The following is a 17,476-nucleotide window of genomic DNA, read 5'->3' as shown; positions in this document are numbered from 1 at the left end:
GCAACAGAGAACAATTCTGTCTTTGTGATTGAATGACATCAAACGTAGTTTTATATAAAAGGTGTTTTTTTAGACTTGGCTCGGGTCTTACTGAGACTGTTCGTAATCGTGACCAGTGTATTTGCGATCAGAAGTTGAAAGTAAGCATGTCTCTGGTATGCGACGCGCAATTTGTACGTTTTCAGACGCATAAAGCATTTTACGTGTGTATGGTATTAAATCGAGAAAGCTCCCATTTCTTATCTGCACTCTGTATCTGGGCTTGTTCTTAAAGCTACAGAATCCTACATTACCTACCTACCTCACGCTTAGCAGCGCTTGCGAGAGACAGATACTCCTTTCTTCTAGGATTAAGTTAACATATTTTGCATCAGAAAAAATAATGGAGGTCTACTTAATACTACTCACTCAAAGTAATTTGTTTTAAGGCCACCACATTAGTGGAAGATAAGCTAAACTATGTTTATGAAAAAATCCTGATATAAACTCCATCTGTAACTTTAAATGATAATTAATTGTTATACTAAAGTCATCATTTTTGACATAATATTCAAAAAATAATTTAGATGGCACCGTTTTAAATTTGGCTGAGAACTATCATTTTCCTTTCATCAAGGTAATAATTATAATTGGATTTTGATGTGGCTCGGCAAACTGACAAACACTATTGAAATGTCTATCGAAAAATTACACTACGTGTTAAAATATGGTGAATTACGGAAAATACACAACTCCATCTGTTGAAATAATAATCCTCTATAAAGAATGTATGGTAATATTGTCATTTACCACCTCTCTCCTTTGACAAATTGTATGTATTTTATTTAACACAGATTACCACAGATGGAGCTACTTTAACCTTGGCTAAACACAATTTTCATTTTTTTTTTCTTCCGAATATACTTATGAAGGTGTGATTTTCTGTGTAAAGGTTAATAATAGGCCGATCAACTAATATAAGTACAACATTCAAATGTACAGTTTTGACAAACAGATTGCGTGTCGTAATATTTTACATCTTGAATTCACAAAATTAATCATATCTTTTGATAGAGTGAATCGATTTCGATGAAACAAAAACTAAGTAATACCCCAAGTTACGTAGATTTTTTGTATGTAAGCATTGTCTGCATTGAATTCGTAGATTTTACGTGAATCCCGAACAAACAAACAGATAAACAGACAAACAGACAAAAATGACAAAAATGATGGAAATGGGTTCTGTTAGTTATCCTTTAACATGCTGGCTATTTTTTTTGCCAATTTCTTCAATGTACAAAAATTACTTTTCTACAGATTTATTATATGTATAGATCAAGATTTTCTTTCAAAAATTTACCAACCATCAGGTCAACTGTACCACCAGGTTTACTGTTAAACTTTGGCAGTGATGTCACTCAGGATTTAGGTATGTTCAGAAAAAAAATATATAAGTTTCAAAAAAGTTCTCTCATAATACAATTTGGGTGATACTATAGATAACTATTATTTATTAAAGTTTAAGGACACTTAGATTAGAACTCAGTATTCCCATTTTCCGGATAAATAACCAAACCTACGCTACTAAGTCGAAAGAGGCTTCATTTCAAAGATTAGTGAGTGACACTTAGAACTGTCAACTCACTTAGGACAATTTTAGCGTTAACTGTATAAAACGTGACCTTTAGAAATGAAGCGTAGTTTTAATTAAACTGTTTTACTGGAAATTAGGGAGTCTTTCAGTGCAGTTAGCAAGAAGAAAATTTTACAAGTTTTGTTGGTCTAACTAACAATAGATATCAATAATCTGTATCTGTAAATCTGTCAAAAACGTAGAGTACCTAATTTTAAAAGTAGTCGTAGGGAAGACTCAGAATCCAGAAAGTCTGACAATCAGTATTACTGAGTATTATCGGGTTGCCTAGGCAACTGGATTGAGGAGGACATACAGGCAGTCACTCCATCTTATATTCTGGTTGACTACCAGCTGCATTCATTTAGACTGGAAGTTGCAAATGATGAGTCTTTAAAACGTAAATTTTTTGTTTGCAAAATGCCTGAAATCTCTATGAATATAAAACTTAGTTTATAAAATATTCTGACTAGAACATTTTGGCCGTTCAATAATCATGGTGAGTATGCGCGCTTTCATAAAATCTCCGCATGACATATCGACAGATTCACCGACACCCGCTTTGATCGGCGCTGCAGTGTAAAAAGCACTAAAAGAACTAACGTTTGTGTATTCATATCTCGGAAATGAATTTTTCAATATTGGTAGACCTACATTAGAACTCCAGTTTTAAACATTTCCTTTCGCAAAAAATAAAATTCTTTCTTAGAACGATTTAAGAAACGAGTAAAATTTACACAGCATACTATTACACAAAAATATTAAAATCAATCTATGATAACTATGCATGGATATGTCACCGGAAAATAACGTAAATCAACGTACACCTCGCCTTTGTAGGATGATTTAACGGCAAGACTCCATAAATTAATCAACTTACTAAAATACATACGATAAATAATACATTTCAACTGCCGTTTATTATTTTTCGAGAGTTATTCCCGAGCCTTGTTATTTTCCGGTGACATATACATCGTTCCTTTTAACTTAAATATAAATTACCGCCCCAATAACAATCACAAAAATATATTTTAATCTTTCTAAACGTTATAAAAATATCTTTGATAAACGTAGGTATATTATCTACTCGACTATAATGTTCTGCACGAACAATTGTGAATTCGTAACATTTGACCCTTAGCCTCATGATCCTTCAAAAATACTAGAAAACGTAGGGTTGCGAACCTAAAAGTGGTTTTGTAGTAGCTTTAAAGTAAACAGACTTTTTTGTATTTTTCTGGTAAAACTTGAACTCGGAAGACCAGAAATATTGAGAAATTAGTTCTGATGAGTATAAAAACACAAAATGAATTCCGATTGAAATTCAACTACCTACATAAAAGCAGGTAGTTTCAAAATTTCCGGGTCAATTAGACATCAGCTGTAAATTTCCGACCTAACAACTTACAAACGCCACTCAGTAATTAATAGCGGGTATTAAAACCTTAATTTTCTGTAAGCCACTTTCATAAAATGACTACCAAAGTTCTTAGTTTCGAACAAGCTTTAATACAATACGAAAATTAGTGTGAAAATTTTCATTTTGAGTTTACAAAATGGTCATGCGCTGTGTACAATATGAGGTAGGAAATAAAATAAAATGTGCTGTCTAGTCGTTGGCTGTTCTGTATCGTCAAGGCCATATGCCACCAACAAAGCCATATATCATGAGCATACTCTGAGTGGAACGTTAAAATATTCTTGCATGACCGTACGCGTATTTTGTTTTTGTTTGTTTGTATTTTAACATGACTTTTAAAATATTTACCGTGTTAAAGCTTAACAGAGAGTTAACACGTTTTTTAAAAGTCAGATTTCAAAATACAATATGTGCAATTGTTCGCGTAATGGGTAAAGTATCGTGTAGTTATCATACGATAGTATCCTCAAACATTTTCTTAAACAGAACCAAACACACAGAAGAGCCCCTAAAATCAATAAAATGATCACGAAAGCTTTTATCAACACACAAAACCTTGGAAGCCAGCGGTCTCGTGAATCCATCTAGCGCTGTGAATTCACCTCACATTTGCGGGTGTAATGGGCGCCGAAATAAATTCCCTAAGATTTATCACGTATTCCATTATTATTCGTCGAATAGGAGAAGTTTGGGTGTGTCAAAACAATGCTGAAGTTAACGAGCGAGTCCTTTTAAAGCTCGGCCAGTGCCTTCAATTGTTTTGCCTTTGTTGTGTTACATTGTGCTGTGCGAAATATTTTAAAAGATAGATTCATTTAATGGAATAAAGGGTTTAATCAATATGCCTTGTACATAATATAGCCAATACATGATCAGCTTTTAAATTATGTGCTGAAAATAAAAGTTGGGTTGAACGTGATTTGATTTTGACGATAGGTTCTACTATGCTAGATTAAAAAAAAAGATTGTAAAATCACTTAAAAATAATTGAATGCGTTTGAGTAAAACATCCACAAAATCGATGATTCTTTATGCCTGTTATTTAAGAATTGTATAAAATTCATCGCTGTAGAAAAACTTATAAAATAATTTCCATCTGGGTGAATTAAAGTTGCTTCCGCACTAAGATGGAATGAGAGTGTAAAATTATATTTTACCTAGATACAACGCACGTTTCAAGCCACATTAAGATCCCTTCTAATACCCAATAAATCAGGGTAGGACGGTACAAGAACACGTTATCGGGGGAACTCATAAAATTTAGATCTCTGTCCGGTACACGGAGTGAGGAAAGATGAGCGGAGATACCATAATGCACGTAGGTCCGGAGCCTTTGTAGGTCTAATTCATGTAGTGGGCTTGAAGAAAACGATCAGTTACGAGTGAACTAACGAGGTTTCGGGATTTATAAAATATCTATCAACGATTTTTGGTATTAAAAAAAATAGCCGGGTCCAAAGAAGGCGAAAACAGTAACGTTCCTCGTCCCCCGCACACCCGCATTTTAACGCTCTACTTTCTTAAGGGCTGATTTTTCAATCGCCAGATAACTTTTATCTGAGGAATATGTTTGACGTTTTGACAGCTTTTGTATGGAAAATATGTCAAACCGCCATATTTATTCTTCAGATAGAAGTTAACTGATGATTGAAAAATCAGCCCTTAGTGATTTTCCATTATGGCCGCTCCGCTACCTAGTGGTTTTATTCTCCATGGTCCGGTACTAGATAGTATATCTAGCAGATAGTAGATAGCAGGATTTGCTCGTGGAGAGTAGTGCTATCAAGCCGATCGTTTCTAAAACGTTCGATAGGTCAAGCTTTGTGATTGAAGCGTGGCTTTTAGTTTTCGGCCATTTATGGGATTTCTTTTTGTATTTTTTAATGGTTTGGTCGTAGGTTTGTTTTTGGGAAACTTTCAAAAAAAATATGCACATTTCTGGTTGGGTTTGGACTGTATGCAATATAAAAATTTATATTTTTCTAGTACGAAAATTCTGTATACCCTCCCACACACTCCACACTGTGTATGAAACATGGTAATAAATGGTGATGACGGTGGATGAAACAGTATAGAAAATATGCTAATGCTTAATTTACGTGATCGAGAATAATTAAAAGTCTCATAAAAGATACTGTTATTTGCTTTTATAAATACCGCATAGCCATTACCTACGAAACGATAGCAAAATGACATGACACGTGTCTGTATCTATGATAGAAAAATCGTAGCTTCCCTTTGACTGCAATAGAGCAAGATCTAGATTTTTCAGATTGGATTGAACTGAACTTTTGTAGACCGCATGTTACCGTGATTCTCAAACGTGGACAGGCTAGTAGGCTTAAAACCAATATTTTGAACACAAATTTCCACTTTATTTTTTGCCTTCCGCCTGAAGGTTTAATAAACCACTAGTGTTTTAAATACTAAAAAGTCGTGGTGGCCTAGTGGGTAAAAGACCAACCTCTCAAGTATGAGGGCGCGGGTTCGATCCCAGGTCAGGCAAGTACCAATGCAACTTTTCTAAGTTTGTATGTACTTCTAAGTATATCTTAGACACCAATGACTGTGTTTCGGATGGCACGTTAAACTGTAGGTCCCGGTTGTCATTGAACATCCTTGACAGTCGTTACGGGTAGTCAGAAACCAGTAAGTCTGACACCAGTCTAACCAAGGGGTATCGGGTTGCCTGGGTAACTGGGTTGAGGAGGTCAGATAGGCAGTCGCTTCTTGTAAAGCACTGGTACTCAGCTGAATCCGGTTAGACTGGAAGCCGACCCCAACATAGTTGGGAAAAGGCTCGGAGGATGATGATAGTGTTTTAAATACTTTTTGTTCTTAAAATAATTTGAATACGTATCATTCCGTTTGGTTCGTTCAATTGTTTGCTATATATAGACATCAAAATGTTTCAAACCACTGATTTACCAACCAGATATGAAACAGCTAATGCTTTCTAAAGAAACTTAGGTCAGAAGTGCATAAAGCAATCGACATAAAATATGCTGAAAACCATAGAAAAATAGTGTATGAAAATATAACAGCAGTAATGAAAGTTTTTACTAACAGACTGGTGTCAAACACATAATAATATACACAAAATATAATAAAAACAAAAATCTAATTTACAATAAAAACAAATGAAATAAACTTCAATTCTTTTTATGGAATTTTCATATGAACTGGTGTAATTTCTTCTGGCACTAACATAAATATGGAATATTTTCATTTTGATTTAAAATTTCTGTAGATTACCAACTGAAATACGATGTTATTAGCCCTATATGTTATGGCATAGTGACACGCAGCTAACTTAGTGGCTTGAACAAAAAACTGTTTATGAATATTGTGAGTAATTCTTAGAAAAATACAATAGATGCCGTTCTTTTATGGAGTGTTAAAAATCGAATGGACTAACTATCCATATTACTACTATTATCTACACTAGCTTCTGCCCGCGACTTCGTACGCGGATCCTGTCCCTTATGCCAGCGACTATGGGGTCAGCAAAATCAAAGATCTGAATAGTCGCAATAGACGTGACCATAGGGATAAAAGTAGTGATTCTAATTAGTCCGCATTTAAGTTGTGTGTGGCAAAAATATTACACGTATTATAACGTAAAAAAACATTAAATAGGTGACAAAGTCGTGGTGACTTAGTGGAATTCGTGGTGGTTTAGTGGGTAGAGAACCAATTTCTCAAGTATGAGCGTGCGTCTTTGATTCCAGGTCTGGCAAGTGCCTGCCAATGCAACTTTTCTAAGTTCGTATGTACTTTCTACGTATATTTTGGATACCAATGACCGTTATTTGGAGGGGATGTTAAACTGTAGGTTCCGGCTGTCATTGAACATTCTTGGCAGTCGTTATGGGTAGTCAGAAGCCAGTAAGTCTTACCAAGGGGTGTTGGGTTGAGCGGGTAACCGGGTTGTGGAGGTCAGATAGGCAGTCGCTCCTTGTAAACACTGGTACTCAGTTGCATCGTGACTGGAAGTCGATCCTAACATAATTGGGACAAAGGCTCTTGAGATAATAACGACAATAATAATGAGATATAGGCACCGCAGGATATCTGAGGCTGATGACGGGGAGTAGCGACCCCGCGGGGCTATATATACTGAGTTCTCCAGAGAGTGTATACTGTCCCCCATCTCCGGCCGGTCGGAGTGAACCATGACGGGGGTAGGTCTCACGCCTCTGGCTTGGCTTGGCCGTCCAGAGTGGAGTCGCTAGAGCAGGATTAGTAGCCCTGCTCGTAGGGTAGGTGTCTCATGGTAAGCACAGGGAGCGCGTAATCTGCGTTTAAAGTCCGCCGAGGTATCCTCACCCTTCAGCCGCTCATGTCCCTGTTGCCCTCTTGTTGCTATTCAGTGACTGGTTCCCGGGGGCCCAGTAAGTGAGGTGGCGAGTCTCCACCTGCCGTTTTTACATGTACCTAATACATTGTCATCCACTAACATCCCATCACAATAGCCCAAGTAGTTATCCTCCATAGTTAGCAATAGTTTAGCACAGAACCGGGAATTGTCTTTTTTTTAACGACGTCCACCGGGGATTGTCCTTGGGTTCATTTTTATAGTGTATAAAGGGATAATCGTCGGTTTTGTGTCACCATTTCATTAAAGTTGTCTCAAAAGGGCTTCAGCGTGTTGGCTTCGGCCCCACGTTTGCCTCCCAAAAATTCGGAACTCTGTAGTCCCGAGGTCTGGAAGAGACATACAAAATAATAATGAGATATAACGCAACAAAGTTAGAGAGTGGGGGCTCGTGACGCCACGTCTAGGTATGAAAAATTTGTACTAAGCAGTGACTTAACACGAAATTCAAGCGTTGTTGTATCTTCGTTATTATTTATTTGAGAGAGAAAAGAAAAATGCGAGTCCATTATTTTAGGGTTATCTAAAAGACGGACTAATTACTTTTTTTGATTCACCATACCTACCTATTTCATAACATTCATTTATATACATTTCAAGTGTAGTATTGCTCTTGAAGTTCCACATCAGGAGTTCCAAATCTTCGATGTTTATACGTCAATAGAGAGTGCTTATCAGATTGAACCACTTTTGCTAAAACGTCATATCTTCATATGCTTCATATAGTCTAGCAGGGCTCCTGGAGTTCCACATCAGGTGTTTTAGTTCTTCAATTTGTATAAGTCAATAGAAAGTGCTTATCAAATTGAACAACTTTTGCTAAAACGTCATACCTGTATATCGTACAGAGAAACTGGGCTCTTGGGGTTCCACATCAGGTGTTCCAGATCTTAAAATTTATTATCTCAGCTGAAAATGCTCATCAAATGAAACAATTTTTGCCACGGCACCATATTTGTATCTCTTATAGTTTTATTGGTCTGTTGGAGTTCTGCATCAGGTCTTCAAGTTTCGAAGATAAATTATAGCCTATATGTTGACCAGGCCTAATACTGATACAACAAAGAAAAAATCATTGAAATCCGTTCAGTAGTTCGGAAGATTAGCGTGTACAAACAAACAGACATACAGACATACAGAAAAACAGACAGAATTTTTTTTTTGGATTTGTGCTCCATTACTGTTTCTAAACCCCACCCAATTATTATTTTTTTAATATATTCAATGTACAGACACAGTTTTTTTACAGATTTATTATATAATAATAATAAGCCCCGCAGGGCATCTGAGGCGGATGACGGGGAGTAGCGACCCCGCGGGGCTATATATCCGAGTGCTCCAGGGAGAGTATACTGTCCCCCACCTCCGGCTTGCCGGAGTGAAGCATGACGGGGGATAGGTCTCCCGCCTCTTGGCTTGCCTTCATCGGCCGGTCAGAGTGGAGTCGCTAGAGCAAGGTTAGTCCTGCTCGGAGGGTAGGTGCCTCGTGGTAAGTGGCGAGTGGGCCGGTGATGCTGGACCCACAGGGAGCGCGTGATCTGCGTTTAAAGTCCGCCGAGGTATCCTCACCCTTCTCAGCCGCTCATGTCCCTGTTGCCCTCTTGTTGCTTTTCAGTGACTGATTCCTGGGGGCCCAGTAAGTGAGTTGGCGAGTCTCCACCTGCCATTTTAACATGTATTTAATACATTGTCATCGGCAGGTGCCATAGTTCCCGTAGTTTCCCCATTCCTAGTCCATTAGTATCCCATCACAATAGCCTAAGTAGTTTTCATCCATAGTTAGCAATAGTTTAGCACAGAACCGGGGATTGTCCTTGGGTACATTTCTATAGTGTATACAGGGATAATCGTCGGTTTTGTGACACCATTTCATTAAAGTTGTCTCAAAAGGGCTTCAGCGTGTTGGCTTCGGCCCCACGTTCGCCTCCCAAGAATCCGGGACTCTATAGTCCCGAGGTCTGGAAGAGACATACATTTATAATAATAATAATAAATCTTTATTAGGCATTCCAGAGTATACAGTAATAATTTACAATGACAACCGCACTAGGCAAAGCCTGTATCGCGGCTATCAACAATACGGTTTCCTTAAGGACTAGTGAGATCAAAATACAAGTACAAGACTAAAAGTAATTATAACAAACAGACAATGTGTGTGTTTGTGTGCGAGGTGTGTGAGTTTGAGGGTGTGTGTGTGTGTGTGTGTGTGTGTGTATAATGTGCAAAAAATTTACATCCTCTTACCGTGTGGGTTTTAGTAGCTGTTCTACTTCGTTATATGTTAAATCATTTAAATATTTTGTAACCTTTGATTGAATTACGCGCGCCGTGTCGTCTTTAAATTTACAGATTTTACAGATTTTGTTGTATAAATAAGGAAATAAATAATTTGAGAATCTTTGTGCAAAGGAAGTATTATCTATATGTATATAGATTTGATTATTATCTATATGTATATAGATTTGATTATAATTTATTACAAACGTTCATCTTTACCCCAAATCAATGCGTCAAGAACTATGTACTTAAAACGTATTTATAATCAATTTTTTTTTTTTTTTTTATTGAATCTACATAGGCTCACTTGTTAGTAATGCGTAAATTAAAATTAAAATTATTTAGGGAATGTCCTGACGAACTATGACCTTTATAAAATGGCTCAACATACGGGAGTCGTTCAGATCAGATAACGTCTTCAAAATGCTATTGGAGCTGCTTAGTAATCTACTCAACAGAGAGGCGGTCTTATTTCTCATAATCGCATAGAAGTCGTTTGTATGAGCTTCAGCAAACATAGTAGACGAACTACAAAATCTTGGCAGCCCCAACAGCACTCTGAAACCGTTATTATGTTGCACCAATGCATAAATGCATTTATGCATTAATGCATTTACTGCATAAAAAAATACTTATTCCCTATTTAAAATTTAATTTATAAATTAACAGTAGCTTTAAATCAAATACATTTGAGAAGCAAACATACCGTTAGGAACGTTCTGTTACCGCGAGCCGGATTTACAGTAAACTCAAACGCTTCTAATAGCGACCTTCCTGAAGCAAATGTAAGCCTGAAAACGAAGATTCCTGGAACTGACTGAGCAGTGCCTTCCTAGGAACGATTTATTGGGTCACGTTAATTAGGTCAGCTGTATTTTTGGTGGTTAGAAATGTGAATGTGCATTTTTTTTCTACTTAATGGAGTAATCAGGAGTGATAAATAAAATTATTATTGCACTTAAGTTATACAGAAAAGTTATTTATGTAAAAGAGACTTATTATCAATCTGGAGGTTATTTTTTATGAGAAGTATATGGAGTGCACTTTTTAACCTCTTCAAATAACCCCATCTAGAGTGATTTCATTTCAGTGATACAATTTATGAAGATCAAAGTCACTTGGAAAGACTGTGTTTCGGATGGCACGTTAAACTGTAGTCCCGGCTGTCAATGAACATTCTTGGCAGTGGTAAGGTTAGTCGGATGCCAGTAAATCTGACATCAGTCTAACCAAGGGGTATCGGGTTGCCCGGGTAACTGTATTGAGGAGGTCAGATAGGCACTCGCTTCTTGTAAAACACTGGTACTCAGCTGCATCCGGTTAGACTGGAAGCCGACCCCAACATAGGAAAAGGCTCGGGAGATGATGAAACTCACTACCTCTCGTTTGTCAAGCCAGAGCTTTTTTACTGATTGACGCTTGGTAATTATGAATAGTCTCATTTTAGTACAGCAAAATTAAGTTTAGATTCTAAAAAGCTCTCAGTCCAACTAACTATACCTACCAACTAGAATCCGTTATTCAATTCTCCCTTTTTAACAGTAATTATTTAAATTTCAGATTAGCCACTGTCATAGTACCTACATACTTTTAAATAAAGCATTTTAGTTTTGTTTAAGTTTCTATTCGTAACAAACTTTAAGGCAACATCTTAACAGCTCACTCGATATGCCAATATGGTGCGAGCTAGCCCACGCTTCTTCTAGAATAGCTGTCGGACAATCCATGTACAACTTCAAAGGATTTTCACATAAAAATATGGAACAGTTAAAGTTCACTTATAACTTAATATCTTGCAGGCAAGTCATGCCATACATAAAGTACTCTCGTTTGTCATAAACAGAAATATGTCTTCTCCGATTTAATATAACTTGACTGTTCTGTTATCGTTTCTATACGTGAAACTCGGGTGACGTCAAGAATAAAGAAAAATGGTGCGTTGTTCTCAAAAAAGGGGTTATTTTGTTCAAGGATGCTCTAATAGGTATGTATGTGATTTGTGATGATTACAAGAATATAGTTCAAATAATATAATTCGGTGATAAAACTTGCAGCATGAAAGTGTGGTTAAACTTTAAAGAAACTTTCATATCTACACACACACTGATAGTGGACAATTGATAGCTGTGAGGCGTACATGCATGGTAGAGCTAGTACGATCCGCTAGTCTGAAAAAGCTCAGTTATTCTTGAGGTCAGTTCATTAGTATTGTTGACAAGCATAGATATAATACGCACATGTCCAGAAATAATTATTACTCCAAAAATACTTGTGTATCGCTCAGACAGATTTTTTATTGTAAAAATTACAAAAGCCCTTTTTGATTCGGACGTAATTAGAAAAGCGAGCCTTTCTTTGCTTTATGTTTAAAAAAGACTGCAATATTAAAAGGAGATCCATCATGAAAAATGCTACATCCAATTTTGTTTTTAGATGAACCACTTATAAATTCATAACGGACATTAAGTATGAAGATAACGGACAGATCCGTATTTTTCATTGGTCATTTGATGAATTGGCTGTTCCTCGCGATTCCTCTCGCATTTACTTAGAAGGAAATTCTTTCGCATAAAATGTAGCCGTATCCTTTCTCAGGCTTTAGACTATCTGTGTAGCTACCAACATTAATCCGTTCAGTAATATTGGCATAAAAACAGTACTACTTAGGTACTTTTATAATTATTATATTCGTAAGGATTACCAAAATATGTATAAACAGAACAATACTGAAAGTATAATGATTTACAATTCGATTTTTATCCAAATAGTATAAATGGTTAATGGCATGGCCTTGGAACACAGACATCGAGAAACAAACTTCAAGTAAACCAAACAAAATCTTCAAGTTCAAATGTTTATTATTTTAGCAAATGACATTGAACGGTAAAATAACTATGAGCATAAAAAAATCGATTACAAACTGAAACATATTACTACTTGTATACAATACATGAATACAATATGTGTACTGAAATGTTGTACAGAAATTGTGTCAAATTGTCATGTTTGCAATAGAAAAACAAATATCGAATATTGGGATATATTAGTTTTCATAACATGTGGTACATTCGAAGTATATTGGCATAAAAATTGTTTATTTATGTAATGACTTTATTTTAATATTATTTTTATTTTTTTATTTTATTTATTGCTTAGAAGGTACATTTTACATTATAAAAAATATAAAATGTCCAACAAAACTGTATACACAGTTTATCTGTTGGATCATAATAGGAGTGATGATCATCAATAGGAGTGATGTCTCATCATAAGTAACGATAACCAGCCCTTACGACTAAATTAGACAGTTGTTTTTTGTAAGTTTCTTCAATAAATCGAAATAATAAAATACTCACTTCATACCCATGTTAAAATGTAAAAATCTTCACAGCCCTTAGAATAAAACAATACACATAAAAAATTTAATAAAACTAATCCAAATAATGTCCCAAAAATAAAATGTAAAGCGACAAAAAACACTCTTACAAAAATTGCACACCATACATAAAAATGACTAACAAAGGGAAGCCATTGTGAAAAAGAAAGAAAAAACACCAACAATATTAAAACATGAGTTCAAAATAAAAGCCAGACCATTCTCTTATTGTTGGTACTAATATCTCACATTTACCAACTCGCATTAAAAGGTTCGTTGGCCCGTAAGGGTGGCTTATTAAATAACGGGAATACCACATCCGTGAAAAGAAACGCATGTTGCGAAGCAATTTCCTGATACGTAAAGGCTGAAGTTTTAAAAGTATTGGAACAGGTGTGCTTGACAATTATTTGGTAAGAATGAAAATTTATGATTGTATTGCAATGTTTCGATGGCTTTATAAACAAAAGAAAAGCGACTGCTGTTTAATGCTGACATAATCTGGATATCTACTTAAATAGTGATGTACATTTATGAAAAGTTCATGAAGCATACTAGAGATATTCACTGTATCATCAAACACAAAAATAAACACAAACAAAAGAAAAATATTTACAAAAAAAGAACACCATTAAATTACATTGTTATTCAAAAAAGCCGCCCATATTTTCTTTCAATGCGGAAGTTGGTCCGAAAATATTCTATAATATCTATTTATACGCACCAACAATGCAGTGTTGATGCAGCCTGAATCAATACAAACTCTATGAATCGGAATTTAATCAAAGCAGCAAATATTGATGCTACGTGCACCGGACCAACTTAGCGCGACCAATCCGTAATCCGCTTAAACTTCCAATATCCTATTGTGTATTAATTGTGCCGTTTGTATTTATAAGTAGAATTGATATTAAATTTCTAAATCTGTGAAGAAGATTTGGTTGAAGAGAGTTACATGAGGATTATCTTAGAATTTTAACAAGTTTGTTTTTCCTTGTAAATTTAAAAAATTAATACCTATTAGGTATTTTATACGTTATCACTTTCCGTAGGTACCTACCTCTTTTAAGTAGGTGCTTATGTAAAGACAAAAATAAATCAATACTGAGTATAGATTTCCCCTTTCACCTTAGACAAACGACAGAGCGCTGTGTAATAGGTAAACGTTGAAGTGGTCAAGTGAAAAAGTCCGCGAGTATAAAACAAAACTTAAAAACTAGTAGGTACATACATTGTAAGTAGTTAAATAAGAACTTACACCAACAGCTTCAGATAAAGATAATCTGCATGAACATCTAAATAATTTAATACAAGTCAGAACTCCAACTTAACAGTTTACTGTGGATTTCTGTACCGAGTTGCTGCTAACTACTCAATGCACGCATTAGATAACTTTCTTATGTAACTAGGCAACTTTAGTTTCTATCTAGACTTTACTACAAGACCTGTTTTGCACTCCACTGAGGCCCTTTTCATTTTGAACAATCAGAATCTATTACGTTTTATGAATTTTAATTTTAGTGCCGCAGAAACCGTGAGAGGTTGTCGGTTCAGAACAGGTCATGTAAAATTATCGTCCAATCGGATTATAGAGTGAGAGACTTTGTGTTAACTTGTATCTGAACGAACAGTTTTCGCAATACTCTATATCGGTCCGCAATTAAATTCCGAGCAGAACCAAGTTTACGTCACCGTTAAATATATAGTTGTGCATAAATTATGACCATCTAAATGGAATTGGTAAATAATCGATTTGTTAACAGAAGAAATGGCAAAGACTAACAGAGAAACTTGTGAATGTAATAAACAATTGAGGATCGTAGCTATAATCGAGAACAAAACAAGAATTACAGCATAAAGGCTTGACATAACATACGAGTTAGTTACAGTCATAAACTACTGCTGCAATTTCCTGTTATGACTATTTTTATATCTTGAATAACCTGTTATATATTTATTGGTAGCTTTATGGAGAATTATTATTATTGAAAGCATCGTAAACGCATGGAAGTGTGGCAGCGATATAATAAGATTATGCATTTTCTTGTTTAGTTTGGTTGGAGAAAAAAGTAGTGGTTTCTAAATAAGATGCAACATTAAAAAATATTAAACATAACTTTTAGATCAATCTGATGGGCATCATCTTTCAGCAAGAGCCATAAAAATCGAACATGTTCCAAAAAACTTCTGCTTAGCGCAGAATAACCAAAATCTCATATTCACAACTTGACTCTTCAGTAATTAGATCAACCCCACAATCTATACTTATAATAAATCTGTAGAGAGGTCAATTCTGTACATTGAATATATTTCCTAAATAACTATTAGGGGGTGATTAGTGATCGATACTGATGCCAAAAATGCAATCAGTAAAATTTTTGTCTGTCTGTCTGTCTGTCTGTCTGTCTGTATGTTCGTTATGGAAACAAAAACTACTGGACGGATTTTAATGAAACTTGGCACAAATATTTTTCATACTCCTGGGCAGGTTATAGGATACTTTTCATCACGCTACGATCAATAGGAGCAGAGCAGTGAAGGTAAATGTTAGGAAAACGGGAGAAGTTACTCCATTTTTTAAGCTTCCGTCGCGTGTGCAGCCTTAATGGTTACAGCTACACAGAAACCATGTACGACGGAAATATTCTTCATAAAATTATGTAAAAAATATCCCATGGGAGCATATGTCTATCTTTTGTGGTTGACTCACAATAACACGTAAAACTCTCGGTAACTTAGCAGCTCGGAGCTTTCTGATTATATTTGTCTACTATTTCGTTTATAACACTCTTACTCACACTAATTAAACATAGTAAACAGTATTATCTATTAATTAAAAAAAGAATGATTTAAATCGGTAAAGAAACACCAAAGTTATACATGAAAAACGGTAATAAGCCACCGCGCGTGAATACTGAATCACGCACGCTATAAGGATCATTTTTGTGCAACGGTCGCCGCGCTCGACGCGACTCGCGGCGCGGTGGCTGCGCGAGCTTCAGACAATATTTGGCTGTTGGTGCGATTGATGCGAATAGACGTTCAGAGCGTTCAACCTTATTGCGCGATTTTTAGGTTTTAAGGCGACGAATTGGTCAACAATAATTCCATAACCGGCACGCGCATCTAAGGCGCCAAAAGGGGTCGGAGCGTCTGAGCGGGGCGAGGATAACAATACCCGCGCTAGCTTATAACTAAAAGTCGTAAGCGACAAAATGGTTTTGTAATTTTATTATTTTGAAATGATAATTTGATAAAAATTCCTTCTACAATTTTAAAGAGTATGTATATACTCAACTACTAAAAAAGTTAAGAGGCTTAAATCGGTCCCGTTTGCCCATAATATGTGAATCTCTTTTTAAAAAGAGGTATGTTTGATATATTTTTCTCTGTTATAAAAGTTACCTAATCATGTTTTGACGTCTAACAAAATAAGGTTTATATCATGAACTTTCAGGTAACCAAGTTGTATTTTGATCCGTTTTGTATTTACTGAGAAAAATTGAGATCCTTGGCGCCAAAAATTCCAATTCGTCCTCTTAAATAATTTATTTTTAACTTTCTTTTGTTGTTATTTTATAAAATAGGTTGGTATCTATTAGTTATTTTTGTGTTTAAATATTCGTTCAAATTACAAATTATTAATAGTTTACATTTTATTACTTTAAGAAGCAGTAAGTACGCATAGATTTAGATAATTGGAGGGGCTGGTGTTTATTATTTCTTCCTCTCTTTGCACAAAGTCCGACTCTAACGCGGACGAAGTCGCTGGCAGAAGCTAGTTTAAAATAAAATATATTTATTTTGTTACAGTTTAGAGCCTACGGAAAACGACAGCTCGGCCCATGCGGTCTTCAAAGAAGCTTACGAACACGGGTTAATGAACCCAACAAAGTGCAAAGAAAAATACTCTATGTGCCCCTTCAACGCCTCTCTACTATTCGAGTTGATACGATATTTATTACGTCACCCATAAGTTAATTTTAGTCACAGATAACGTAGAATAAATTGTAGTAATTTAACACGTTTTTTTATCTTAAAGAATGAGCAAATTGCTTTGAGTTTATCTTCATTATGTGAATACATTATTTTTTGGTGAATAAAAAGGGATTCTTGTGATGTTAACGCAGGGGTTGATGAAGATGCGAGTCGTAAATTAATGTGGTTATAAATTATTACTATCACGTACTATACTTATAACCACAAAAACAAACATTGTTCACACACGATGCAAAAATAAAGAAAAATCATGGAGACGAATAAAAATCAAAAGACTTTTACCCAAATGTAACTGGAATGTTCTGTTACTAAAATGATATACGCAGGGTTTTTAAATTTAAAAATGATCTCTTACTTGATTTAGATCATATTTTTCATATACATTTTCATTTACCGAGGTAGGTAGGTTTACTT

General features: G+C 35.5%; 1 protein-coding gene across 1 annotated transcript in view; it reads left to right on the top strand.

Moving 5' to 3' along the window:
• The window catches only part of LOC124629898, a 30,795-nt gene extending 13,626 nt beyond the window's left edge, over positions 1–17,169 (top strand). Inside the window, exon 4 of the mRNA XM_047163560.1 lies at positions 16,877–17,169. Coding sequence (XP_047019516.1) covers positions 16,877–17,039 — 163 coding nt within the window. The 3' untranslated portion in view covers positions 17,040–17,169. The remainder of the gene's footprint in view (positions 1–16,876) is intronic.
• The last annotated feature ends 307 nt before the right edge of the window (positions 17,170–17,476 follow it).

This window comes from Helicoverpa zea, chromosome 4, assembly GCF_022581195.2.
Source record: "Helicoverpa zea isolate HzStark_Cry1AcR chromosome 4, ilHelZeax1.1, whole genome shotgun sequence".
Taxonomy (NCBI): domain Eukaryota; kingdom Metazoa; phylum Arthropoda; class Insecta; order Lepidoptera; family Noctuidae; genus Helicoverpa; species Helicoverpa zea.
Note: the sequence above shows the minus strand (reverse complement) of the source record. Positions and strands in the feature narration are given on the sequence as shown.